At 38.4% G+C, this 27,773-nt stretch overlaps 1 protein-coding gene across 3 annotated transcripts; it reads left to right on the top strand.

The window, feature by feature from the left end:
* The first annotated feature begins 202 nt into the window (after positions 1–202).
* Positions 203–27,745, top strand: rin2a (Ras and Rab interactor 2a). 3 transcript variants are annotated; one of them, XM_056760579.1, is made up of 12 exons: positions 203–404; positions 9,174–9,270; positions 13,218–13,306; positions 14,319–14,517; positions 14,640–14,748; positions 15,173–15,245; positions 15,981–16,072; positions 19,073–20,263; positions 25,006–25,314; positions 25,396–25,527; positions 25,631–25,794; positions 25,913–27,745. In XM_056760579.1, the coding sequence occupies exons 2-12, from the start codon at positions 9,229–9,231 to the stop codon at positions 26,192–26,194; spliced, it is 2,682 nt and encodes an 893-aa protein (XP_056616557.1). In that variant the 5' UTR covers positions 203–404; positions 9,174–9,228; the 3' UTR covers positions 26,195–27,745. The 3 variants fall into 3 exon arrangements, with proteins under 3 accessions (XP_056616557.1, XP_056616556.1, XP_056616558.1); XM_056760578.1 differs by lacking the exon at positions 203–404 and adding an exon at positions 6,496–6,632; XM_056760580.1 differs by lacking the exon at positions 203–404 and adding an exon at positions 6,539–6,616.
* The last annotated feature ends 28 nt before the right edge of the window (positions 27,746–27,773 follow it).

Genomic DNA, 27,773 nt, shown 5'->3' with positions numbered 1-27,773 from the left:
TTTGAATAGTTTAATTTTTTTCTGGGACTGCAATCTCTGATAGCCTAGTTTTCCACTCCACTGTCTTTCCGGTTCTTTCATGTTTCTCGGGATTAGCATCAATGGTTGGTTAGTCAAACAAAAGCTTTTACCCTCCAAAGACATTCCCAGCTGGAACACGTGATGTGAAACTCAATGCACATCAACTTTTGTTCTCCTGGAGTTTGTTTTTGCCGGGAGAGGTCGCATGCTTTAGCACAGCGTTGTCTTGCGAGGCAGAAAGAAACAGCCTCGAACAGTCATGTAACAACAACTATAACTTCATCCAGCAAAAGAAAAACATTGAGAAACATCATCCATGCGGTTATAAATGCGCATTTCATTTTCGCTTTTGGCAACGGGAACTCTAGTTTCGACTCGTCGAGGTAAGTCCCAAAATCCTGTTTTAGGAAAGTTACGTGTGTTTTGTCTATCGACCACAGCTTTTGTTACGATTATTGTGTGGAGCGTTTCTCCGTGTTGTGGTAAAGTGGATAGCGTTCGGCTTGTTTTTGTCACAATTTAAAGTTTAAAACTACCGGGCAAAACTGTTATTGCCTGCAATGTTTTTGTTGTCAGCAGCACCAAAGCTTGATTTTAAATGTTTTCAGTTAACTTGTATGAACCCATCTCAACTTTGGTGATGTGTAAGTTACTGAGTGTCAGCACCTGCTCTGTTTAATTCAATTTTGTTATGGTTGGCAGCCGGTCATTGTATCGTATTGTTAAAAGGAGCAGAGATTGAATGTTTTGACAACTTTCTTGCAATTACATATAGACAGTGTAACTTTAGAGTCGCATCTTGTTACTTCAGGCTGATGCTCATTACAACGATCCCATCATTGACCATTAGATGTACGAAAACTATTAATGTATGCTATTTGATTTCTTGTGGTTTACACCAAGTGCATTTTGCACTGCACTTTTATCATCACAATAATTATCTGAACTTTCATTAGAAAGTTGCACAAGATCATATCCTTTTCTATCAATGGCTTCTCTATTACTGCATGTGTCCTTATATGAACTGCTTCAAAAGAGAGGGAGGTGAACTCCGTGACAGTGTAAGGACCAAGTAGCTTACAAATTTTATCAGTCCTTTTAAAATGTTTGCCAAATATTGGCATTGTGTGTTTGTGATTAAATTCATTACTGACTAGCATCAGCATTTTCCACCAGTGGCTCTGAGACCTGTTAAGAGGATTATTTTCAAGCAGAGGGAAGTAATTTAACTGTGACTTGCCGAGAATATGCGTCACTTTACAAGAATTTAAGGGCCGTGTAGTGACCGGCATTGGATAAGTTAGGTAACAGAATGTGTTGATGTGTTGTATTGAACAAACCTCATTTGAAAATGTCTGTCAAACATACCAGTCATATTTAGTTTCTTTAAGATGTATAAGGAGCTTGTAGTCACCACTGAGCAGGTCTCATATGCAGAGGTGTAATGTGTCACTGGACTGTCTTCATTATGCCATGAAATTTGGTTTGATTACAGAGTTCGACAACAAGCCAGAAACATAATAACAATGTACATAAGTCCTCTATTACAAAGTATGTACTATTTACATACCCCTGGCTCTTAAAGTGATAGTTTACCCAAAGTTGAAAATTCTGTCATCATTCACTCACACTCTTGTCTTTTCAAACCTCTATGACTTTCTTTCTTCTGCAGAACAAAAAAGCATATCTTGAAGAATTGAAGAAAGTTGGTACTGAACGACAGTGGTACCCATTCTCTTCTATTGTAAGGACACAAAACCAGTGCAAGTGAATGGATACCACCATTGTTCGGTTACCAACATGTTTTTAAATATCTTCTTTAGTGTTCTGCAAAAGTAAGAAAGCCATACAGGTTGATTATGTAAAGTAAATTATGACAGAGTTTTCATTTTTGGGGGAGCTATTTATTGTGCCGTGTTGGCTTCTGTAATCGTTGTCCTCATTGTGAAAAGATGGGTGTCATGTTATCATTCAGGAACTGTTGGAAAGGGGTCAAATATGCAGAAGATGCTGGAAAGCAAAGAATGTAAAGGGCCTGGATATTTTTCTGAAGACCAGTGGACACTATGGCTCTGATAATGGACTCATGAAGAGCTTCCAAAAAACTTTTATTTTTTTGTTTATATTTTAAAGAATTAAGCAGATTATACAAGGGGTATCTAAAAACACATCAGATCTAAAAGTTCACCAAACTTGCACCAACACAGTGCCTATTTGGTTGTTATTTTTAGGCTCTGTTTTAGTGCAAACTAAGCTTAGTAACAATAATGCAGAAAAGAGAAGTGCAATTTTATTTTTTTAAGAATCATGTATATAGAATTGTGCAAAAAAGAGTAAGACTAATGCTTTGCTTTTTTGATAAATGTAAACAAGTTCAGCTTGTGTTATTTATAGGTTGGTGCTTTCCTCCACTTATATTCTTCCTTTTACTGAAATACATCTTCATATCTCAGAGTGTATTACCGCTTGTAAATGATGTGATCAGTTTGGAATCCAGCTGTAGCCCTGAAACCTGTTTGGTTTCTTTAGACACACTGACAGCATTGCTACTTTGAGCTCTTGCATTTTACTTTAGTGTTCCAAAACCCTTCAAGTATGAGTTTGTCATCATTCGGAAGGGTCATGTTTGACAACATTCAAAGCCATGGCTAGAATTTAAGCATGTAATTGAGTGTTGGACAGGTAAGGTTTGTCTTTACATGCACTTTAAAACCCCTTGTTATTGTGGTGTCCTCCTCAAGACCGTTTCTGAAGAAAATGAGAAGGATAATAGGCTGATGTGCTGAGACATGCTGCACCAATTGTTTTCCACGGCGAATCATTAAGGATCCAGTTAGAGACAGAAATTATATCAGCTCTTCGGAGTCAGGAAGCTGCCAGTCTCCGGTGTCTCTGCCAAGAGCTTTTCTCACGGAATCACCTCACGCTTCCCGCTGAATGAGAAGCTTCTTTGTGGCTGACGCACAGAAACTTAGCCCTGGATATGGAGAAACTGAGTAAATGAGAGAAAAAGGGCAACTTCTGATGAGACACAGACATTAAAGGAGATCAAAAGGTACTCTAGGAGCCAAGTTTTACGAAAGTGGAGGAAACTCGATGAAACAAACGAAATACAGAAAGGACGTAACTGCAAAAACAGGACGATTTGTGTGCCTGGAATTTGTCAACACAAATAAAAATTGTGTTTATATTTTGTCTGGTTGTAGCTATGGGAATTGTTATGTGGGGTGGAGCTGACCACATCCTGTAGAGCACTGGCCTCTGCATGCTCCCTGACATTCTGCGTGTGTTTTTGTGGTTCTCCTTTCTGTATGCCCATATTGATATGTGACTTGCACACCTTTTAAAATATGAATTCCTTTCATCATTTTCTAACTTGTCTCATTCGTGTTTCCTTTAGGATAATTTATACTGTTATCACAGAATACCAGATACCTCTGATCGCCATTTACTTTCATTAAATGGGAAAGAGCAATCTGGCATCCCTCCTGTATAACACACACACAAAAAGGTGACAGAATATTCATTTTAGATAAAGCTTTCCTTTGATGCTGACTTAAATGGTCATGTCTTTCATTTTCACTTTGCAAAGTCCAAATAGTAGCATTCAGATGGTATGGGTTTGTTGGTCTATGCTGCTGACTGTGGTGATGAGAGGCTATTTCGAGCGTATTTTCAATATTTTCCTCTGCTTTTGCAGCTGTGTCTGTTAATGTAATTTTTGAGCCTTTCCGAGTCTCCTTGCAGTCCTTTCAGACATAGCAGCAAGAGATCAAGCTAAAAAACAGTTAATCTGAAATGTCAGAATTAGGGATTCACCGATACCAGTATCGATATCACCGGATACCAAGCTCACGTACTAGTACTCATAATGACACACCAATACCAATGACCGACACCTCACGTGACATACATAGAGCCCTATGATTTCCGCAATGCGGAAAACGTGGATGGAACCGAGGAATCCAGGCATAAAAACAGAATTTGCTGTACAATAGGGAATGGCACGGAATCTGGCAAATGTATTATTTCCTAACAAGAAATTAGCAATGAACCGCTAACACCTAACGTAACAACTAGAATAGATTCCAAAACGGTAAACCCTCCGTATGCCGCGGTCACACTTGAATTTTCCCTCGTATGCAAATGTGACAGACCGGTAACGCAAACCTGTGCGGAAATATTTAGCATTTCGCTGCATAGCAAAGTTCAAGTTTGGTGAACTCTGACCTGAGAATTCGCGTTATGTGAGTGTGTGAGACCAAAGATCGAAACATCATTGCGTGACCTCTTTGTACAAAAATCCAAAATGGACGAATCCCTCATTGTAGCAGTGTCGCATCATCCCGTTTTGTACAACACAACTTTAAAATATTACAAAAAACAAATAAAAAGAGAAGTGGCTTGGTTTGCATTGGCAATAGAAACAGGAGTGGATGATAAAGTTTAAACAGTGAAACGTATCATTTTATGTGATCGTGCGTGTCATATCCTGTTCCCGCCCATTTTCCCAGCACCGTCGGAACGAATTTCGCATGAGCAAATTTAAGGGTGACTGCCGCTTTAAGAGGGCAAGAGGACTCAATAGGTGTTAAAGGGATAGTTCACACTCAAAAAAAATCTGTCATCATTTATTCACCTTCGAGTCGTTCCAAATCTGTATAAATTGACTACCATAGTAGGAATATTTTCTTAATAATTTTAGTTCTTTTGAACACAAAAGAAGATAATTATGAAGAGTAAATAGGTCAGCATACAGTTCTGGGGCACTTTTGACTAATGCTGGGCGACATATTGTGCGATTCTTATGCTCACAGTTTCTCAATGACTTACGGTTAAATGCCGCCACATCAGAAAGCCAGAGGGCGCTCTTGCGCAGATATTCCGAATATGGGAAACAGAAGAAGAACAATTCATTGCAGGAAATGCCAGTGGTCATATTTTATCGCTATTCTTCAAACCTTTTCAAGTATTTTCAGGTATATTTATAGTGATGATGTTTGACGAGTGTTGCTTTTTCAAATGTACGTTATAAACGACTCTATCTCGTAGTGATTTTAGATCGATCAGTACCTTCTACTGATCAAAGAGGCGTAGTTCACAAAAGAGCTGTGCTAATATATCGTATCGAAATCAGAATCGATTTAGACATGTATCATTAGCGTGAACCGTGATTTATATTGCCCTGCCCTACTTTTGACTAACAATTTGTCCTACTATGGTAGTCTTTTTAGTTACAAGGATTCGTCCAAATATCTTTCTCTGTGTTCAACCAAACAAATACATTTATAAAGTTTCGGAAGAAGGAGAGAGTGAGTAATTCAAGACAGAATATTCATTTTTGGGTGAAGTATCCTTTTAAATAAATCAATAATAAAAAATCATTTGGCAGTCGTCTGCCAGCATTGAGACATCTTATCCTGCATTTGTGTTCTGTCTAAAATTACTTGCTGCAACATCTGCTGTCTGCATAACTCCCCATCTGCTTTATTAGCTGCGTGTATTACACTTGGAGTCCAAACAACACATTTACAGTCCAGAAAGACTGGAAAGACGACATCATCCAGAGTAGCGCTGTGACATCCTCTTACAGCACAGGCAGGGAATAGGGCAAAAGCAAACAAGATCGATTGCAAGAAACTTCAAAGTGTAGCTTGATAAACTCAAATTTGAGTTTGTTACATGCAAATAGCTTAGCCAGTTAGCTTTCATAAAGTCACTTACAATAGCAAAAAAGACTTATTTAAATATTGACTTTTGCCATCAAAATCTTTCCTGATTCAATTGTTTCCTGCTGTCAACAAAAGAAACAATTTAGATGAAGATAAGGATATAGAAGAATTCAAAAGGCTAGTTCACCCAAAGATAAACAGTCGTCATTTACTTATCCCGAAGATGTTCCAAAGACGTTATTTTGTAGTTGTTTTTTTACAGAAAAGAAGATATCTTGAAGAATGTGTGAAATCAATTCTGGGACACCATTGACTACTATAGTAGTTTTTCTTCCTACAGTGGGAGCCAAAAGTGCCCAAGAACTGTTTGGTTTCAAACATTCTTCCAAACATCTTTCTTTGTGTTCAGCACATGAAAATGTATTTAGGTTTGGAACAACCTCCGGGTAAGTAAACGATGACAAAATGTTTATTTTTAGGTTAACTATTCATTTAAGATGACGATAAGATTGAAAACTTGATTTGGCCCTAGATTAGTGCACAGTGCATCCAAAGCTTTTGGTTGTTTTGTCAGACAGACAGTTGTTTTATACGTGCATAATTCATGTTCAAAACGTGCAAAAAACACCACAAAAAATACCATATTAGTAGGTCAAATCCAACACAATCTCGCAGCAATTCTTAACTATTCGCATTACCTCATTTGTAGTATGATTTGCTTTAGTGCCAGTGATGGTTAGGTTTATGGGTGGGGTAAGGGGAGGAGCTTTGTATGTTTTAGAACTACCTCATAGAATAGCTTTAAATTCTCGTAAGATCAGGCTGTCAGTGTCATAGCATTAGTCTGAAGTCGAAAACAAGTGTCAGCACTCCAAACATTTTACTTAACATCTCACTTTGTTTCACAGAAAAAACAATACAAGGTCAGAATGACATGTGGTGAGTAAATGATTGCAACATTTACATTTCTGCTTGGTTCGGGTGTTGAGTAGATGAATGTTTACATGCGTCACATTCTGTTTTGTTTCTTTCTTCATCATGTTTTAAGAAGAAGTTATTTGTCATGTCAATGCATGTTCCTTAGTTGTCAATCAACGTTTTTGTGTGTTGACCCAGCAACTGTTGCTTTTCATACTAAACTGTTGAAAACCTCAGTGTCATAACTTGTGCTGTACGATATATTGTACCACCTGAAATGGTGATCTGTGGTTTGACACGCTTTGAGTTGTTCTCTTTGTTTATGGCTCAGCCGCTCTTAATTGCTCGCAAGCTTTATTTCCTGTTCAACCATGCCAGGTCTCGCAAGACTACAGAAAATCCTCTCTCCGCTTCCAGGCACCTGTTATATGCGTGTTTGTGTGTGCTGAAGGAGTGCGGCAGGACACAGAGCTGCTCTGTGCCTTTAAGTTCAGATGTGTCTTTGTGTGGGTCAGAAGAGCCCAGCTGAACAGTATCCTACATTCACACTCAAAAATATATTTATATATACACACATAGACTGCAGATGAATTTGTACAATGGTACAAGCCAGCACAGCGTAACAACTGACCCTGTTTGGATGACAACAGGATACAAGTTTGCCTCAAGTGCAATTGTTGACATTTTAGATGAGCACGAACAAAGGCTTTTCCTTTCATGGGTAGTTTTCCATGTCGTGACATCCCTATTGAAATGATATCGAGGGAGTTAAATGGCCAATTGAAAGAGACTGCATGTCTGTACTCTACAGTGGCCAGTTAATAACTTTCCCTGTGTTTATACTTGTTCTGGCAGTCAGAGCGGTTTCCTGTTTACCCACCGAGCCTTGTGTGTGTTTGTGTGTCTCTTGAAAGAGATACGGGGCGGGCACAGAAACTGGATGTAAGGGTTAATAACAGCTTGTCCCTCTGTTTGAAATACTGAGGAGAGATGAATGCGTGTTGTGATAACTCATTACAGTTACAATATGTGGAAAAACGTCTCCACATAGATATGTCAACTATATTTGTCAACACACTGTACCAGAAAGGCTTCAGGTAACATCTCAGAATTAAGATATGGAGTTTTTACTCCAGCTACTTCCTGAAGGACCCGCACCACAACATTACAATTTTGCTTTTGATTGCCATATTTTCACCCTGGCAGAAAGCAAAAGAGGCTTTTTGGCTATGATGTCCAGTCAGGAGAGTATAGTGAAAGAAAGGGGTGTGATTCAGAAGAGGTATAGACTGAAAAAAGCAAAGATTTGGGAGGAGATGTTAATCGCATCAAAGGATCTACGAACCAGATCGCACATGTGTTAGCTCAACACATAAATTCTCTGAATGAGGAGACAAGGAAGAAAGAGGCTTTGTGTTTCCTTTGTGGAGTCAGGTTGACAACGTCTTCTACGGTGTTGTGTGTGGAAGAATGGAAAAACGATTTTTCAGAGCTTTGGTGCATAACTTAGACAGCTGTGCTGGATCAAAGCGGTCTGGGTGTTGGGGATCTGCTGCATCTGGAAGTAGGTCAGATCTGGATCTCACTGTAGTTGGTGGTGGTCCTTTGCAGCGGGAGAGAGACCCTCGCTCATTGTGAAGAAGAAACTGCCCTGTAAAATCCTCACTTGACAACTATAATAATATTTTGATTTGAACGATGTTATGTAATGTACTTTTGCTTTTAGTCATCCCAGGTGGACACCTAATAAAGCAGGTTTAGAGAATTTCAGTTGTAATCCAAACAAGTTGGTTACTTTAAAGCAGCTAACATATGACCTCTTTAATATTTTGGTCAGCCTGAGTCAACATTGTTATGGGCGCAAGAAACCAAGACATTATGAGTAAACTTCAGGGAAAAAGCTAGAATGCTGTGAATGTTAAACTATGGCCTGTTTTTACTGTATGTGCACTTTATGGATGGACTGTATCCAAACCTCACAGAACATGTGCTTGCTATCTGTATCTTGGTGGGTTATCACTACATTCCAGAGCTATCTGTCCTCCTTTACTGGGAAGCTGGTTTTGATTCTTACCTGAGATGGCCCTTCAAATCCCAGGTGATAAAGTGCATTAGAATGCTTTATGTACCTCTTCATAGTTCATACCATTTTCATACAACACATTCGCACAGCTTGAGCTTTGACCCAGGTCCAGACGATTCCTCACGTATGTTTCTTGGCTGAAGCTGTTTTGAAAACTCTGAAGAGACTTATCAAAGATCTTACCTTTTTGCTCTACTGGTTCTTTTGTCTTTGTTAAGTGACAATATACTATTATAAAAAGCATATCCCTTCTTATGATCAAGAACAAGTTGTGCGCCGGCGTTTGAATGTATAAGGACTGTGTATAACAGAATTCTGTGTATTTTTGTAAAGGGTGGAGTTGAGGAAATCAAATTTAAACAGGGTTTTTTTTAATAAAGTTTTGCTGGCTGCTTTCCTGGAGGTCTAATATATCTTGCTACTGTGATCATGCAAAATGTGTTGGGATTTCACATAACATATGTGTCTTTGGTCCACAGAGAACCAGCCCGAACATAGAAGAGCTGCATAGACCCGACCGTGTCTGAGGCAGTGATGCAGTCCTGCCTCATGGACCGAAGCAGCAGCTTTTTTAAGGTGAGTCTGCAGATGTTCATGGAGGCGATACATTGTCTTCTGATATTAGGCGTGTGTGTGTGTGTGTATCTGCCTGTCTTTATGTAGATTTGGATTTAACAATTGGGTGTATCCGTGTTTGTTGTCATAGTGATGTCAAACTATGCCTCCCATAATTGGGTTTTCTTTTTTTGCACCTCTTTGTTTATTAAAAAGCATTATATCAATGGTATAAGATTATTAGTAAACAAATTAACTACTGAGAATGTAAAACATCATGTTTTTATTCATGTCTATTGAATCTAATTGCTAATCTGCCTTTGATAGTTCAATCCTGTAGTAAATTAGTGGGATGGTACACTCAAAAATGAAAATTTCTTTCGCAGAAATCAAAGATAATTTCAAGAAAGTTGCTAACCGAACAACGGTAGTACCAATTCACTTCTATTGTATAGACACAAATCCAATGCAAGTGAATGGGTTCCAGCGCTGTTCGGTTACCAGTATTCTTTAAAATATATTTCATTGTGTTCTGCAGAAGAAAGAAAGTTATACAGGCTTGAAATAAAAAGAGGGAGTCTGACAGATGACAGAATCTACATTTTTGGCTGAACTATTCCTTTAACTTTATTAGCTTACATAATAAATTGTAATGTTTCAACGAACAGTTTATGACAGAACTGAATCACACCACCACTAGAATGAATTTGCTTTTAATAAACATTATTTTTTTCTAGCCAAACAGAGCCCAGGTTGCTCAAGGGTCTGGTCTTCTGGAGTATCAATGGAACGCTCCCTCGTTCCTTTACTCTTGCTGCAGGTTGTAGAGACTAAAAAGATAATGATATAGTTGTAATCTGGGTGAGCTATTTTTTTCAGGAAAAACCAAGATGACATTATTTTAGGACAAGTGTATTCCCTTCTGCATGTGTTGTGATAATTATTTCATGCCACGAGGTGCAGTCGGATGTATTAAATCTGCTTGTGCATTGCTGTTAAAAGGCTGTAATAAATACATGACAAGATTATTAATGTCATGGAACAAGAGTTAATATTCTTCCTTATCATTAACATAACTCTTTTCCGCAGCCATCTCAGCCACAAACCCCTGTAACTTGTATGGTGCTTTCTGGCAGCACCTGTATTTCTTTATATAGAAGAGAATAACCTTTAAAACATCACCTTATGTTTTCCATGGAAGAAAGAAACTCAAAGGGAGGAGTTTATGATGACTTAATGTTTTTGGAGAGTGCGCTGTTCCTTTAATTAAATAGCTTTGCTGCTGTCACCCGGAGTGTTTATTTTTCTAAACACTCTTCTCAGTGTCCGGGCTGTGTTTGGCTGAAGCAACCGTGCTAGTAAAATGTCAGCACATAGTTTCCTACAGTTTGGGCTGCTTTGTATGCAGTGAATGACTTTACCTCACCGCTGCTTTAAGTTAGGCACAGATGACTGCAGCTTTTGCGAGTGATCTCCATCTTACCAGTCTCCAGAACAGCAGCCATCACCTCATAGGAATCAGAGTTTCCTAGCAAATGTCCAGACGGGCAAAAAGCACCTTTATTCGACCTAATCACCTCTTTTAATGGCTCATCCCTGCAGCGATACTGTGCTGGGACATTCTGTACTTCTGTCTTTCTTTGCAGGCTGGCGTCTGTTTGCCCTGTTATGTGTAGGCGGACCTATTCTCATCCTTTTAGCTGAAAAGGAATAGCTGTGTTCTCTGTGTAAATCTGATAAAAAGACATTTTCCATTTTTTAGCTCAAAACTCTTAGGGCTGTTCATGAGGATTACACAGTTTCATTAATGGATTATGGGGAAGTTCCTCCACAGTTTTGTTAAAACAGAAGCATGTTGCGAAATATTTCTTTTTTTATAAAATGAAAGCATGGTTGTTGTACATGCATTTTGTATTTAGAACATTATAATAACGTGATCGCTTCTGAATATTTTTTCGCAAATATTTGCAAGTAATATACAACTACTAAAAGAACATGTAAATTATCAAATGTTCATCATAAACAGACAGTCTTAAATTTAAAGCAAAGCAATAAGCAAAGCAAGCAATCTCCATGAATCACCATGAATAACTTAAATGGATAGTTTAGCCAAAATCGAAAATTCTGTCATAATTTACTCCTACCTGTATAAATGTCTTTGTTCTGATGAACACAAAAGAAGATATCCTTCCTTTTGTTCATCATAATACTTGTAACAACCTGAGGGTGTGTAAATGAAGACAGAATTTTCATTTTTTTGGGTGAGCTATCCCGTTTAAATGATAAGCTTCAAATGATTTCAAGGTATTTCTCACATAATGAGCTGTAAACAGGCATTGCAATGAGTTTGTTTTATAATTCTAGCTCATTCAGCAATAAATCTATGGAAACCAAGCCCTGTGGTGTGACTGATGTCCTTTTGGGCATTTTACAGAGTGCTTTTCTTGGCTGTGAGCTGGATTTATGTAGAGCCAAGAGTTGGTGTGCACTTGTGGTTTGCTGACTAGGTCTCAGACAGGGCTAGAGAAATACCTCATGACTTTTAAGTGGAAAGTGCTGGCTCAGAAAAGAAATACGGCTGAAAGAGTGGACGAGTCCTTGCTTGTCTGATGCGTGGTCGAGGTCACATATGAGAGGTTGTGTCTTACTGGAAATTGCTGAGATATATTGAAAACTGTAAGCGCAAAAAAGGCTTTTAATTTTCATAAATGTTGCATTCTCCTTCATATTTTATGTACATATTTTTTATATTTATTGCTTTGACAGTATCGAACTTAGTTTAGTGAAATATATCCAGTAAGTTGAGAAACTGTGTTCTATATACGGTATCTGGGAATAAATTGACTTAATTAGTCAAATGAAGTGATGAAATTCTGCTCTGTCACTTGAGGTGGATATTAATAATGCTTACTTAATTTCTTTGAATTGCAGTTCCCAAATCTCCCAAGTCTCTTTCCTTGTTATATCAGTTCAAGATCAGTTTAATACAAGTTCCTAAATTTGGAAATTTGGTCCACATTGCTAAAGCTTTGAGAAGTTATACACAGTTTGAGAAGTAATGAAGGACATTCTTGAATGTGAAATCAGAAAACTAGGAAGCAAAGAAAGCGTGCCTCTTGCTCTGACTATCAAGGAAGCCCTGGTCTGTGAACAAAGTTTTCCTGTAACTGGAACAGCATGTTACTTATGATGCAAATGTTATAAATTTGAATCCGGTGAATCTGGCAACACTATCTCATGTGAATTCATAACTATGTTATGAGGTGGCTAATTTCTATGGATTTATATGATCTTGTATGTACGTTTTGCTTTCGTACCAGTGACGTCATGTGTTAAGGGATTTCATTTTTTTTTTTTCTAATAATCACTTATTTTCATATGAAAATGTAAAGAAACAATCATTTTCTCAAATACACGTACCCAAACATATTTGTATCTATACTTTTGATATTGTGTTTTTTTACAGCAGCTAAAATTATGGTAATATTGCTGCGTTCATCATTGTACGTACTGTAGGAGTGTACACGTTCCCTGCCAAATGAACATTTCTGTGGTAAACTCTGACTGGTTTTTTCTCACGCAAATGTGAGCATGTGATTCTGTTGTTGCATCAGTGTTTGTACAGTTAGGCCTACATCATTTAAACATAAAGTAATTATTGATTCATTAGAGGAAACGGAGCTTTGGTTATGAAACTCTCAATCCACAAAAAAGATCAGAGGTTCGGGAATACGCAAGAAACAATAAGAGGAAACATGTGGAGACAGTTTGTATGGATGTATAAGTTTTGTCTTAGTTGTTAAAGGGAAGAGGTAGCTGTTGCTGGCTTTTAATTGGAATCAAATAATGATGACTAATGCCAGATTTAGCCACTTCCCATTCATAGAAAGGAAGACGAACACACAGTCTGAATGCGTTACGATCCCTACTATTCACACATGTATTTGTCTTGATCTTTTTTACTGTAGCTGATAGACACATTCTCCTCTGAGATCTCGAAGCTAAAGCAGGAGATGGTCCAGCCAGCCAGAAAACCAGAGACTGAGATCTTACAAGGGTGAGTTTATCCTTCATCACTTCCAGTGTCTTCCCTTAACTGGATATATTTCATTTATAGGAAATATAAGACTGTATATAAACATGTATTTTGTTATATAGAGATTCCTTTGTATTTAAATTTGTATAGTTTGCATTGTAGACTTGTTAAAACAATGGGCATCATTCATGAAAAATGAACAAATTGAAATGTTTATTCAAAATCAGTTTGTAAAACCATTCTTGTATGAATTCATAAATTGTCACATTCATGTTTCATCATGTATACAACTTGCTTAAATGAATCCTGGTGTTTGGACTGTGCTTGTAGACTTAATGTCTAAAACACTAAAAAATGAAAACAACAAGGTGGATTATTTGATTAAAAAAATCTAGAGATATTGCTGTTATTTCATAATACTTATGATAATTTTATATTATTTCATAATACTTGTGATTCAGTTCTGTCAAACCCATTTTCCTTTTGGTCATGTGAAGTTTTACATTCTTAAATTTGTGTTGTTGTACTTCCTGGTCTGTTCCAGTAGGTGGAGCAAGTCTTATATTAGGGTCATCATAAGACGTTCAGGGATTTTGCAATACAACAATTCCATGAAGTTGAAGGGAAGTTTTAGGAACAATAAATTCAGGTGTTTCACAACCAGTAGAAGTTTTAAAAACAACTATCATGGAGTCCCAACCATGAACATAATCAAAACAAACATCAATCTCATTATGTACATTTATTTTATGTTAAAGATATTCACTTCTAGGTTCCAAAGTCATTTACATCGTGTAGCCTTTTTATTGATATTCTCTTATAAAAGTCTTAAGCCTTTATACACTATGGCTCATTAACCTGCGTTTAAAAATGTTAGGGGCATAAATTATGTGTTGTGGTTTTGTTTTTACTAAAACCATTTTTTCAATGTGTGTTTGTAAAGTAGGTGGAAGTATTGGTTCCTTTATTCCATGACTAAATGTTGTTTTGATCTTGCGCTGTTGTGAACGCCGTTTTTTATGTATTAATAAAGGCTGGAAGGAGAGGTCAGCGGCCTATTCCTGCAATCTACAGCCTGCGCTGGTACGCCTGGAGTGAGGGATTCTGGGTATGACTCTCTGCGCAGACGCTTGAGCATCCTAGACAGACTGATGCAGACGCACTCTATATGGCTGCTGCTGTCACTCAACGAGGAGGAAGCCAGACGCGTTCTGCAGCTGCAGCCGGCCGGGGTATATGAACTGTGTGCCTAGATGCTTTAGGCAGATGTCGGTTGTGTCTTTACATTAGTGGATTTACGAGGGAACCATAAAAATCATCTTAATGCTTCTATGTCTGTATGTGTTAAATCTAGACTTTTGTGGTGAGACGGTGTCCTAAACTACAGAAAAAGGTGATTTCCCTGCGGATGGATAATGACATATGCCCTGTTCGGAACTTCCCAGTTAAAGAGAGTCAATACAGTAAGACACCAACCTCCCATCCGTTATGCAGTGCTAATGATGTGTGTATCTGTGTCTGTGTTTCACTTCCTCTTGTGTTTGTCTTTGTTTTAGCTGTCTAGTTCCTATCTATATAGAAGCACCGAAGTTATTTAAGCACCAAAGTAGTTTCCTTTCAATTAAGATCAACTCCCTCTCTCACTTTATTCCCGTAAGCGATTGACTCTGCTCCAGTCACATCTCTCTCTCTTTATCTGACACTTTCTGTACATAAGTGGGTCAGCTCCTGTGGGTTGCATTGGACGTCAAGTTAAGTTTCAGTGTCTAAAATCTGGGTCTGTTTACTTTTCCCTTTGAAAGAGACTGTTAGGTCATGCAGTTTTTCCCATTGCAATTCCTGTGGTGTGTAACCGGCTGTGGTGTGTGTGTGGTGTGTGTATTACAGCCTTTTCCCTGGAGGGCTCAGGGATAAGCTTCGCAGACCTCTTTCGGCTGGTGGCTTTCTGCTGTATCAGCAGGTAAGATGATCCCAGTCTGAAAGCAACAAAAAGGACTTTTAAAGATCCTCATCATCAGAGAATTTTGCACACTTGCCAAAGAACTTGTTTTGTTAGAAAGTTCACGGTTCTGTTTTATATTTTAAAGACGTGGAGCAGGGTTGTTGTTTTCTTCATTTATTAATCATTTCTGAGGAATCTTAAAAACATGCTTAGCAAAGCCTATTAGGTTTAGACTGGAGGTGGTAATAATTACCCAAGCGTATTTCTCTCAGTCTTTTATGGGGCATTGGTTTGCTATCATAGGGTTTTGTTAAGGAAGGAGTTACTCTCTGAGAGTAATCTAGAATGTTTGTGTGCATTCCAGTGCTGTGGAACCAAACATCAACATACCATAAACATGCAACAAAAAAACAGAAAATGTTAACCCTTTGATGGTAAAGAAAAGTTTAATAAAAGAGTACATGTTTCGAGACGACGGACCCCTGCTTGCTTGCTTTTGTAATAATATTGCCTGCCAGGTTATATACAGACTTTTGTATCCAACAGCGTTCTTCAATACTGAAAGACGATCGATACTGCTCCAAACGTAACTGAGTACACCGAAACAATACTCTTTTTATTTCTAGTTATCAAGGATCATTGAGTTCTTTAATGACGGACTAAGAAAAACCCTGGAAGAATCATAGATCAGAGTCTCCTAAAGCATGTCTGCAATGTTTCTTGTTCTTCTCAACATCTATTTTCTCTCTTTAGGGATGTTCTCCCCTTCACCCTGAAGCTTCCAGAGGCCATCAGTGCAGCAAAGACACCCACCGATTTAGAGCAGGTGGCTCAATTAGGAAAAGGTGAGTTTATGAATAAATTAATGTTTCTCAACAAGCAACATCACTCATACTGTGCTCCTTCAATGACCCTCAACTTCATGTTTGTGTTATCTATCTATGTGGCTGGGTGTAATGCTGTGTGTACAATAAACCTACTGCTGAAGCAATTTTTGTATATAATTTTAAGTCATTCAGCATGGCAGTGGTCAGGGAGAGCTTTTTTGAGCAGTCAGCAGACCTTCATGTTTAAAGCTTGTTAGCAAAGCATTTCATTTACAGATTTTCACCAGCTAAAATATTCTCGGCATATATAATATTAGAGAGACAGGCTGTGTCTTCAAGTTTAGGATGTTCAAATAGTTTACCAAAATATGAAAATTATCTTATTTGGTTCACCTCATTCCATCTCTGATAAATATGACTTCATTTCTTTAGGTGAAAAAAAACAAATATTTCATGTTGAAATGCTGTGATTTTATCTTCTCATATGGGGGTCAATGGCGAAGCTCCAAAAAGTATATTCATCCGTGAGAGGACATTTATAAGTACATTAGTACATTTGGATTAGTTTTTATGATGGACAACATATTGTATATGCATTTTTGAGCTTTACCGTGTTGAGCCCATTTCATAGGAAACAGTATAATATTTTCTATGAAATATGTTGTTGCATTGTGTGTAATCCAGTCTGATATCGGTTTCTGTTGGGTGTTAGCATTTGTTGTGTAGTATTACACCCAAACATGTTTTTTGGGAACAGTTACATATGTCCTAGAGCAGTGGTTCTCAAATGGGGTACGTGTACCCCCAGGGGTACTGCAGGAGTACTGCAGGGGGTACGTGAGAGAAACTGACATTAAGGATTACACAATGAAAATCAATAAATTATGATTATAGTATTTTTATTTGAAATAAGGACTACACAAAGACGCATAAAAAAAAATTAATACAATAGATATAATAACTGTTTGACTCTCAAAAATTTTTGTTGTCTGGTCAAGGGGTGCTTGGCTTGAAAAAATCATAAAAAGGGGTACTTAAGCCACTGTCCTAGAGCACTGACAATACAGGTGTTATTGCTAGCAAGCATACGTCAACATCCAGCATATGCCATTTAAAACACAGCTCATATGGCCAACATACGCAGATGATGCTGGTGATTTTGACCACAGATGTCTCTGACGCTAGTAAATGTCTCTGTGTCTCTGTCAAACAGAGATCTGTCTATGTGTACTGTGTCTGTTGTAACATTGCACCTTAGATGTGCAGTCAACGTACAGTACAACATTCCTATGGTAAGACACAGGAAAACCCCCAATGTGCCATTTTATTTTTGAATGACACAATGAGTGCCCTTATCTGCATGTGGTTTCACCTGGTTTTTTTTTAAATCATTTATAAATGTAAAGGGAACCTAACTGAATTGAGCAAGAGAGAGATCTCAGAGTTTCAAGTAGCTTTTCAAGTAAGAGAAGTTTTGATATTGTTTAGAGTTTCGGAGAGCAGGGATGGGTGTGGTACCTCCACACCAGGACCTCTTCCAAAAGAAACTCCACCAAGAATTCCAGCTGCACATTGACTTTACTGTAGTGACTGGGACAATTGGGGTGAAGTGAGGACAATGGAAGATTTCAGGATGAGAGCAAACCTTGCAAAAGAGGCCAACACAATATATTGAAAGCTTTTGTGAGACAAAACAAAAGAAGAATCAAATGAGCAGATGAAAGAAACATTATGCGCAGGTGCAGATTTTGCAAAAACAGACTGCAGTCACCTCACCTCACTTCAGTAAAGGTGTGTCTATTCTGATGAACTGTTAGAACGATGCAATCTGTTCTTCCTGTTTTCCTTCACACAATGAGTTACTGTAGATGATTGACATCAAAAGTTTCATAAAAAGTTATATTACTTTAGATGACGTAAAATTTCCAATGGATAACATTTTATGCCAAACAACAACATTTGTGAGATTTTTGCATTTCATATTTGGATTTATTTTAATATTATTTTAATACTTAATTGATTCCAGTCATTCATAGTCTACTGTCGTGTACATCTGTTTTAATTTTTTTGGCTTGTTCTGTGAGTTCGATGACACCTGGCAACATGGAACATAAAACGTGGATTTTAAATGTATTGCTGCATTAGCAAATAACACTATGCGAATGAAACACTAACCTCCTGGAAATGAAAATCATATCAATATGTAACAATAATCAGTAAATCCATGGCAAGTGAAAAGTATCATTTTCCTGCAAATGAAAATGGCCACATAACTGAAACAAAGAAAAGTACGGCTCTTGCATTGCATCAGTGGAAAACATTTGAAGGGCCGGCCTTCAGAATAAATGAGTTTGAAATAAGAGAGAAAACTGAGAAGCAGAGCTTTTGTGCTCCTCCCACCCGCTCATCAATATGCATGACTCACACCATTCACTGTGTGTGTGTGTGCCAAGGCTACGCTATACTGCTCGTAAATCAGACAGTGGAGTCGCTGCATAGAGTGTAGACGTGTAACCTTTTCTAGCTTTAACTATCTATACACAGCCTGAAGACTTTCTAAATAGACGTAATGTAAGTTTTAATATTTTAATCTTGTCAAATTGCTATTGTTTTTCATTGAGTTTAGATTGTTTTCTCTTGTTTGTCAATTGAAACGTTTTACATTGGAGTGAACTTGATTCTGTCATTGTGTACTGCATGCATTGCTGGTTTTCCTTCTGAAACAGTATTTTAACTGCTTACTTTATGTCCTGAGCATGTTTTTATGAGTTACTTACTTCTAATGTATATCAGTAATTCATTAAATGAGGGCCCCTTTTATTTATTGTAATGTAACTTCTTTCCTCTTTATCTGTCTTACAATTGTTCACGTTAAGTGTATGCTTTAAAATCCGTAAATTATTCAATGCTTTTTAGTTCATAAGAATTGGGGAATGAGCTGATTTTAATATTCTTCCTTTATTTTTTCTTCCTTTCATTTGGTTCCTTATTGAGTTTTGTTGTGCTTTGTTTTTGTAGGTTTCTGGGACTCTGATCTGTGCTCTACGTGGAAGTTATCTGCTATCGGAGAGCCTGTTCTTGAAAGTTCGCAACAGACATTAAAACAGTTTTCCCCTGAACAAAGCCTCCCATGGATCCCACGGACTCGTACTCCGTCCCAGCTTGAATGCAGTCAATCCAACGGAGCATTGTGCTTCATCAATCCCCTCTTCCTGCAGATACACCAGACCAACCCATCACCCAAGAATCCAGAAACATCAACATCCCCGGGAAACAAAGAGCTCCAGGAAAACAGAGAGAGTACATCACGTTCCCCGCCACCTCGCCCCCCACCTCCCCGGTTCAGCTCCAGAAGATCAGGCCTTCGTAGACAAAAGACCATGCCCGAGACAGTTTCTTGGATCAAAACGCCTCAGGAAAAGAGCAGCCTGCTGGGGAGGTTAGGTTCCTCCATGAATTCCTTATCGTCCTCTCCACCCAAAATATTCAGCAAACCCATCCCAGTGCCCTCGTCTCAAAGTAAGAATTCTTCCACCTTGCTCGATGCAGACAGTATCCGCTGCCAAATGGCCCTGGACGATCATACCATTGAGGAAGCAGTGTCTTGGAGTCTCGCCAAGGTGTCAATGCGCAACTCCAATGCTACAGAGAACAGCAGCCCGGCAGACGAGCACAGCCCCACTGGACGAGAGCGGCTGAGCGACATCAGCATCTCCACCTCGTCCTCAGACTCTCTTGACTTCACTCACAGCTTCTCGCTGCCTGTGGAAGCCACCTCCCCCGGAACCGACCGTCCCACCGGCGACAGCAGCCTGGATGAAGAAGAGGACGATGGCATCAATGTGGAGAGTGACCAGGAGGTTCCGCCACCTCTGAAGTCAAAGAAGCAGCACAATGCCGGCACTTTTGTGCTGCCACGTGCACTGAGAGGACGTTTGCGCAAGGTGAGCGGCGTTTTCAATTCTTTGATGACGCCTGAAAAAAGAGCCATTCGGAAGATCGTGGAGCAGTCCAGGGATAAAGGAACTTACTTCGGCTGCCTGGTGCAGGACTATGTGAGCTTCCTGCAGGAGAACGGCGGATGCCACACGTCAGGCTCAGATCTGCTGCAAACTCTAAGACAGTTTATGACACAGATGAAATCCTACCTTCTACAGAGCTCTGAGCTTGATCCACCTATTGAATCCCTCATTCCAGAAGATCAGATAGGTAAGGGCGCCTTGCCTCAAAACAAACTGTTCAGTGCAGAAAAGGAATTATTGATTAAAGGAAAAGTTCACATTTAAAATGAAAATATGTCAGTATTTCCAAGACCTCTTGTGATTTGAAACCTGTATGTATGACTTTCTTTCTTCTGCAGAACACAAAAGATATTTTGAAAAAAATTGGCAACACAAGACTGTTGGTCCCCATTGACTTGCATTGGTTTTGTGTCGACAAAATAGAAGTCTTTGGGGACCAACTGTTTTGGCTACTAACATTTTTCGAAATATGTTCTTTTGTGTTTTGCAGAAGAAAGATAGCCACTCAGGTTTAAATGACAGGGTGAGTAAATGCTGACATAATTTTCATATTGAAGGTGAACTACCACTTTAATTTGGTGCCACTTATTATTCCTAGAATATGTAGTGTGCTAAGATTGTGGACCAACACTGTTTTTAAGATTTATTATATCTGCATAGCTGGATAAAGTCGCAGTGAGCACTGATGTGATGTATCATTTGTGATACATCAATTTAAAAGTGACATTACACGTAGTATAATGTAGGAGTATTTGGCTGCGATATAATGCAGCCAATGATATACCATTATATAATTTTTGAACAGTAAACAAGCCGAAATCCCCACAGGTTGTCATTGCTTACAGATTTTGTTCTGTAGTTGTAGATGCTTCACCTCAGGTCATCATCTGGTCTTCATCAAGACCTGACAGGTCAAAACATCACACATTGTAAATAAAATGTTTTTTATAAAGTACATTTTGGAAACACAAAAATCGGCTAGTATGCTGCAATAATACAATTAATAAATGCCTCAAATAGCAGTTGTACAATTGGTTTGCCAGCATATTGCAAATGCAAACTGCAACATATGTATCTCTTCATACATATAATGCATCCAAATGAAAATTTTGCTTGTTTTTGGGGTGGCTGTCAGATGAGAATGTGACATCAGGAAGGATCTGATGTTGATTTGAAGGATTGAAAGAGGCTGATAGCTGTTTCTAATCTGAGCCCCTTTCCTGTAAACAGGAACCACCCTAATACCAGTGATTTACAAGGACTTTCTGCGGCTCCATCATCAGTTATAACTAATGCTTTATTGCATAGGCAGTGTGCAGTTTAAATACTGGATTTGGAGTATTGAATCAATTCACTACACTGTGTATGTTGGTGTGGAGAAAGCACGAGAAAACATGTGTTTCATTAGTCCAGTACATGTGTACATCTGAAAGTGTGTTGCACGAGGCAAGAACCTCACTTGATGATCTCGGTCTAGAAGAATTTTACACAGCATAAGCGACACAGAGAACACATTGAGCTGACAAATAGACAAGAATATTCATGTGTGGGCAGAAAACTAATAGTGTCTCTTTTGTATAACTGACCACACGCCTTTAACTGTCAACCGTCAGCCATTATATACTTTGACACACTTACAGTAAAAGGGTTGTAGATCTACATACTGAAGTAGTTTAGTCATAAAATGTTTTACTTGTACAATGTCTACAACCAGAAATAGGTTCATTTTAGATTAAAATATCTTCATTTAGTAAACATTTTTTTCTAAATGGAGTGTTTTGTCGAAGTAGGCAACACTTTTATTTTAAATTATCGTCTCTCATTTACCAAACATACTGTAGGTATGTAAGTTTCAGTTACTGTCACATACTTGTATTTAATGTGGGCGGCTACAAGTAGTCAATGGAGTGAAATGAGAAGTGTGCATTTTGCAGTGGTCCTGATTTGACAAAAGCTCAGGCAAAGTTTTTTCCACACTATTTTGATCATCTTGTTGCTCTTTATAACGTGATGGCTGCTTTTTAGCTCTGCCGGGGTTTGTTTTGGTTCTTCGGGAAGATTGCGTGATCCATCAGACCCACCTCCTCTCTTCATCAAGTGGAGTGGAAACAGCCCTGCTCTGCTGTGTGTTTTGGGGAATGAATCCATTTCCAGATGTTCCCCAGATGGACCCCAGCCAAGAGTGCACGTCTTTCCTATATTGCCCTCCTACGATCCGACGTAACCCCTCCAGTTTGTCAATTCAGGCCTGCGGGTATGTGGGTGTCAGGCATGAATGCAGAGAAGAGGGCTCTTGTTTAGATTTCATGACCCGATTGAGCTGCCTATGTTGACTAGCAGGTTTTGTTGTGTTGTGTTGAAACAAGTCCAGAACAATAAGAGCGATTGCTGTGAGATGTATGCAGTCGGAGAGAATTAACTATGACATAAATGCAGAATACAGGCTTTAATTCACAGTCAATGACCTCTAAAAGATAACGTTATTCTGACAATAACTTTGTTTGGGTAGAGCCAACATTCCTGTTTCCTTAACTTATTTGTTTTGGCTCATAACAGCCTTGAGATACTTTTTGTGTTGATGTCTCTGGAAAAACTCAGTGTTGCTACTTTAAGCCCACGTTTTTTTTATTTGTACTGTTGCACTATTTTGAGTACTTCCTTCAAATAAATCCCTTTCTAGAGATGTTTTTAATGTTGTCATTTTAATATCATTTTATAAAGAGTTCATTTATTTACACGGGTCTAAAGACAGAGAAGGAGAATTTGAAACGGTCTGTTTTTCTGGTCTAGTTTGTGTGTGTGTCTTTGTTCTTAGCCGTGACGTAGGTTGTGGCTGTGTTTCAGAACCCTAGCGCTGACATGCGTTCTTATAGGAAGAGTAGGTGGATTCACTTCTCCTGTCACTGTGGCTTCTCAGACTGTGGTGCGGTACAGACGGAGAGAGCCAGAGAGGTCGAGAATGTTTTGAGGGATAGAATTAAGTCTTGCAAGAAAACATCTTATGCAGAGACCACCTTGATGTTTCTGAACTCAACCACATTCATGTATGCTGAGGCATCCCTCTGTAGCTGTTTCCTGTTTTCCTAAAGTCACTTCCTTGTCAAATATAACATATTATTATGATTCTCTTAAGTACTTGATTCAGATTGGTCAGTTTAAGCATTCTTTGGTCAGACACTGGCAACCTACATGATGATTATTGTAGCATTTTGTAGTTTTGTTATTCTCGCACATATGTAAACTCGGCTAAGTAAATAAATAAACGTTTATGATTCATTATTAAGTTGCAATGTAAAAAGTGAGATTATGTACAATCAGATTGTTATTAGTTCAAATAAACCCTGTGACAGGGTGATCAAGTCATCTCCCAAAAAGCTGAGAGGGGCTCAAATCGAGCCAGTCAGGCCTCTAAAATGCCGTTTTACAGGAGGATGTGTGTTTATCAGCAGCGATAAGTGTGAATATTCTTGAGAATGGAGTGGGAGTATCAGTAGCCACGGCTGGTTAAAATAGAAACTCTTACTTCAACAGGATGATTGTTGTGGACACTTGACAAGATAAGTTTTGGTCCTATCAACAAGCAGCTTGTCTTTGTTTTGATGCTTTTTTTTACATTCCCTCAGAATGTTAACGTATCCTTACTCCGAAAACAGGTTTGTTGGGTTCTTACGATCAAAAATTATTTATTCATCCTGGCATACATAAGTTTAGACAAGCTTACAGGGAAATAAGTTGTTGCATTTTATTTTACAACTTGTCATCTAAAGTCTAGCAACCTTTACAACATAATATATTCCTAGAATATTGCCTATAGAAGCAATTATATGGGGCTTTTCAATGATTAATCGCATCCAGGATAAAATTTGTTTATACTTTTAAATGTTTTTTCTTTATATAGTTCTCTTATATTTTAAAAAAATACACAAAATATTATAAAACAGAAGTACACAATGTGCCACCAAATGACGGTGTTGCTTCCCCATTAGTGTGTAATTGTGCTGACAGAAGCAGCCTCATCTTCAGAGTCAGCGTTCTGAAAAGCCTGATTAAAACATTGTATTATGCTTTTTACATCAGATGGTTTTACTTGCACACAGTAAACTCCCTCCACTTTATAGTTGTTTATAGATTGTAGTTATGACCTTCAGGCCATGCTTACACAATCAGAAATACAAGACAAAACTTGTGTGATTGAGTCACACTAGAGCAGAGACTATTTGGGAAACATTTTGTTCTTGTTGGAAAAGCAGGTGTAAAAATATTGAGAGCAGGTATTTCCCTTCCAAGGAAATGGAACTGTGAGCCATGTTTGAGATCCCAGGGAGGTGGCTCATAGTCACTCATGGTCCGTTTCAGTCATTAGTTCAACATTAAGATATTTGGATTCAGGGGTATTAATGCTTTAGGCCAGCCAAGACCTGCTAGATATGTCAGTCTATTACCAGATATTCATCTCTTAAAGGTGCTTTGTGTATTTTTTTGGATAATCTGTTGACAGAAATGCAATTTAATATACATGGCTAAATCTTCAGAGGTGACTTTACAGACCTAACATAATGAAGCGTTACGTAATATTACCTTAGAATGAGCTATTTCTATCTACATACACCAAGGGTCCCCTTACATGGAATTCGCCATGTTGTTTCTACAGTGGCCCTAAACAGACAAACTGCTCTACAAAGCGCATTTCATAAATATCGTAATATATCTCTAATATATCGACAAAGAAGCAGAAATGTGACAACATCTTAGTTCTGTGTCAGCCACCATAGTGCTTCAATTCGCAACCTCACCGTTAGATGGCACTTAATTTCATACACTGGACCTTTAAATATAACAATTACCTTAACATTCTGTTGTGTCACTATTTTTGTTGTGAGTTTTTGCCCAAGGCTCATTGTAATGTAACTGTCCTCTTGTCCTCCCTAGACCAAGTGATGGAAAAAGCCATGCACAAGTGTGTGCTGAAACCCCTGAAGTCTGTAATAGAGGACGCCCTGAAGGACTTCCAGGTGAGCAGTGGAACTTGGCAGCAGCTGAAAGAGAATCTGGTTTTGGCCAAAACAAAGGAGCCCCAGGAGATGGGAGTGGAAGGGGCTTTTCCTCCCGACTCTGTCGCTATAGAGAAAATTCGTCACAAGTTCCAGAACATGTGCAAGATGTATTCGCCGGAGAAGAAGGTGTCTTTGCTTCTCATTGTTTGCAAACTTATATACACCATTATGGAAAACAACTCAGGTATGTGAGTCTATCTCTTATATATGCTTACAATGCTTCTGGGTGGATTCGTGATTTTAATCTTTGTTGTACTAATGGCAGGGAGGATGTACGGCGCAGATGACTTCCTGCCCATGCTAACGTATGTGATGGCCCAGTGTGACATGCCACATCTAGATAATGAAATTGAGTACATGATGGAGCTACTTGACCCATCACTGCTTAATGGAGAAGGTACATTAGGGTTTCACTTTACCATTGTCCAACTGAAGTTACTGCTGAGGTTACTGCATCATTTCAGGTCAGGTTTCAAACTTGCATTTATTCTTCCTTAAAGGTGGCTATTACCTCACCAGTGCATATGGAGCAATGTCTCTCATCAAGAACTTCCAGGAGGACCAGGCTGCCCGTGTGCTGAGCTCAGAAACCCGTAACACACTGCACCAGTGGCACCGCAGACGCACTGCCCAGCGAACCACTCCATCTGTAGATGATTTTCAGGTAAATTCATCCTTAGATATAAAAGTTTTGGTCTGGTTTTGAGTGGAGCTCTATGGATGTAGAAAGTTAATTTTTGGTGTATATTGAGAATGACCGATATCTTCTAATCTCTATTAAGAACTATTTGCGGGTGGCACTGCAAGATGCAAGTAATGGCTGCACAGCCAAAACGCTTCAGGTGCAACCTTACGCCACAACGGAAGACGTGTGCCAGATTTGCGCGGAAAGGTTTAAAGTTTCGGATCCGGAGAATTACTCGCTGTTCCTCTTGACAGACGAAACCACACAGCAGCTTACCCCAGACACTCACCCGCAGAGGATCAAGGCCGAACTTCACAGCCGGCCACAGCCGCAACCATTTTACTTTGTTTACGTCAAATCCAAACCTCAGATTGACTGAAACTTCGGACCAGCTTAATGATAAACCAGTGTCCAACTGAGAAAAAGTTCTCTCCAAACTCATCAGCCTCATTATTCATCTCCTTCCATAGCAACACTGCCAAGGTCTGCATTTCGAAGAGGGAAACAGAAAATGTCTTTTGAGGGAAATAGGGAAGGAAGAATGTGTCTGACAGATGCAGAGTTTTTTGTAAGCTCTGTCTTTACTATTTCAAAAGTTTCGGGAAGTGGCACGCAACCATCACAAGAGAAAAGCTGTACCCATGCTGCGTATTTGCTTTAATAATGCTCAAACTAAAACTTATTCGTGTTGGTTGAGGATAAGCAACGTTTGGTGTGTTTATGGTAGAGCTCTGCACATTCTCTATGTTACCAGATAGTTTTATTGGATTTTTCCCTTCCTAAAGCCCTGCATCTCCCTCGCCTGTCTGTTTTGCTATGATTGGGGTGGTGTTTAAATGCTTTGCAAAATGTAAGGCACTGTGCTCAATGCCTTAACTGGACAAATTATTGCACAAAGTGAAGAGGATATACTGATAAACATTCCGTCTTATTTTCTATTGTAAACCGGATTCATGATATTTTTGCAGTTGCTGGTAAACTGCATTTCTATATTTGATTTATTGTTATAGTATTGCATGTATTTCTTTGATGATATGACCAAACCAGGCTTTGTTGCCAATGATGTTTGTTGTTTTTGGATGAATTATGATCAATCAGCCCCTAAAATTCATTAGTCTGTAAACTAAGTTTTATGGTTGTAATGGAAATGGCGATATTGACTTCGTTCTAAAATACTATACTATTGTTGTACTGACTTCCGTTCTGGCTTGCAGGTTTTCCAGAACAGACAAAGGGTTTTTGGCATGTAGGGCACATTGAAAGATCAAGGTAAAGTGGGAGAATAAAAACACTACTTTCAAAGTTCAATTTGTTAACATTAGTTAATATCAAAAAGGATTGTTACTTCATGCTCTTGCATTAACTAATGATAATAAATTGAACTTTATTGTAAAGTGTTACCGAAAAAATGACATAAAAGGAAGAAAAGGAATAATGCAAAAGAAAATATCAGCGAAAAGAAATGATTTGTTTTTGTTAATGTAAAGTGCTATCTTTATAGAAAACCAGGAAAGATGAGTTACATGGAGAATGCTTTACCTTCATAACTATACTCATAACTACAATAATTTACCAAGTATTTGATTTCCTACTAATGTACTTTATAGGTGCATGTTCGGTGTAAACTCTGGGCATTTAAAGAGACTGAGCTGGAATGCTCTGACCATGTAATGTTGATATAAAACACTATACATCTGAAACCTAAACTACATGTTTCAAGTCTTGAAATGTATTTTTAAAAAGTGGTTTGTTTTAACAAGATATTTTAAGCCTGATAAGTGTACACATATTTATATGTAATCTGTGCGGGAATTTATCACAGATTTTAAAGCTCTTGGTACACATTTATTGTGTATTCATCTGGAGTCATTTCTTCATATTTGCCTTGATATGTACACTTTTGCGCACAATAAATTGTGTCCAATGTTAATTGTCTCATCTGTTATTACAATCTTTTT

This window comes from Triplophysa dalaica, chromosome 11 (genome assembly GCF_015846415.1).
Source record: "Triplophysa dalaica isolate WHDGS20190420 chromosome 11, ASM1584641v1, whole genome shotgun sequence".
Taxonomy (NCBI): Eukaryota; Metazoa; Chordata; class Actinopteri; order Cypriniformes; family Nemacheilidae; genus Triplophysa; species Triplophysa dalaica.
Note: the sequence above shows the minus strand (reverse complement) of the source record. Positions and strands in the feature narration are given on the sequence as shown.

Bases quoted from the DNA above. Each gene is read 5' to 3' on its own strand.
- rin2a (XM_056760579.1), top strand. From the start codon at position 9,229: ATGCAGTCCTGCCTCATGGACCGAAGCAGCAGCTTTTTTAAG. The intron at 13,307-14,318 runs GTGAGTTTATCC...GTATTAATAAAG, and splicing joins GAGACTGAGATCTTACAAGG to GCTGGAAGGAGAGGTCAGCG. The intron at 16,073-19,072 runs GTGAGTTTATGA...TTGTTTTTGTAG, and splicing joins GGTGGCTCAATTAGGAAAAG to GTTTCTGGGACTCTGATCTG.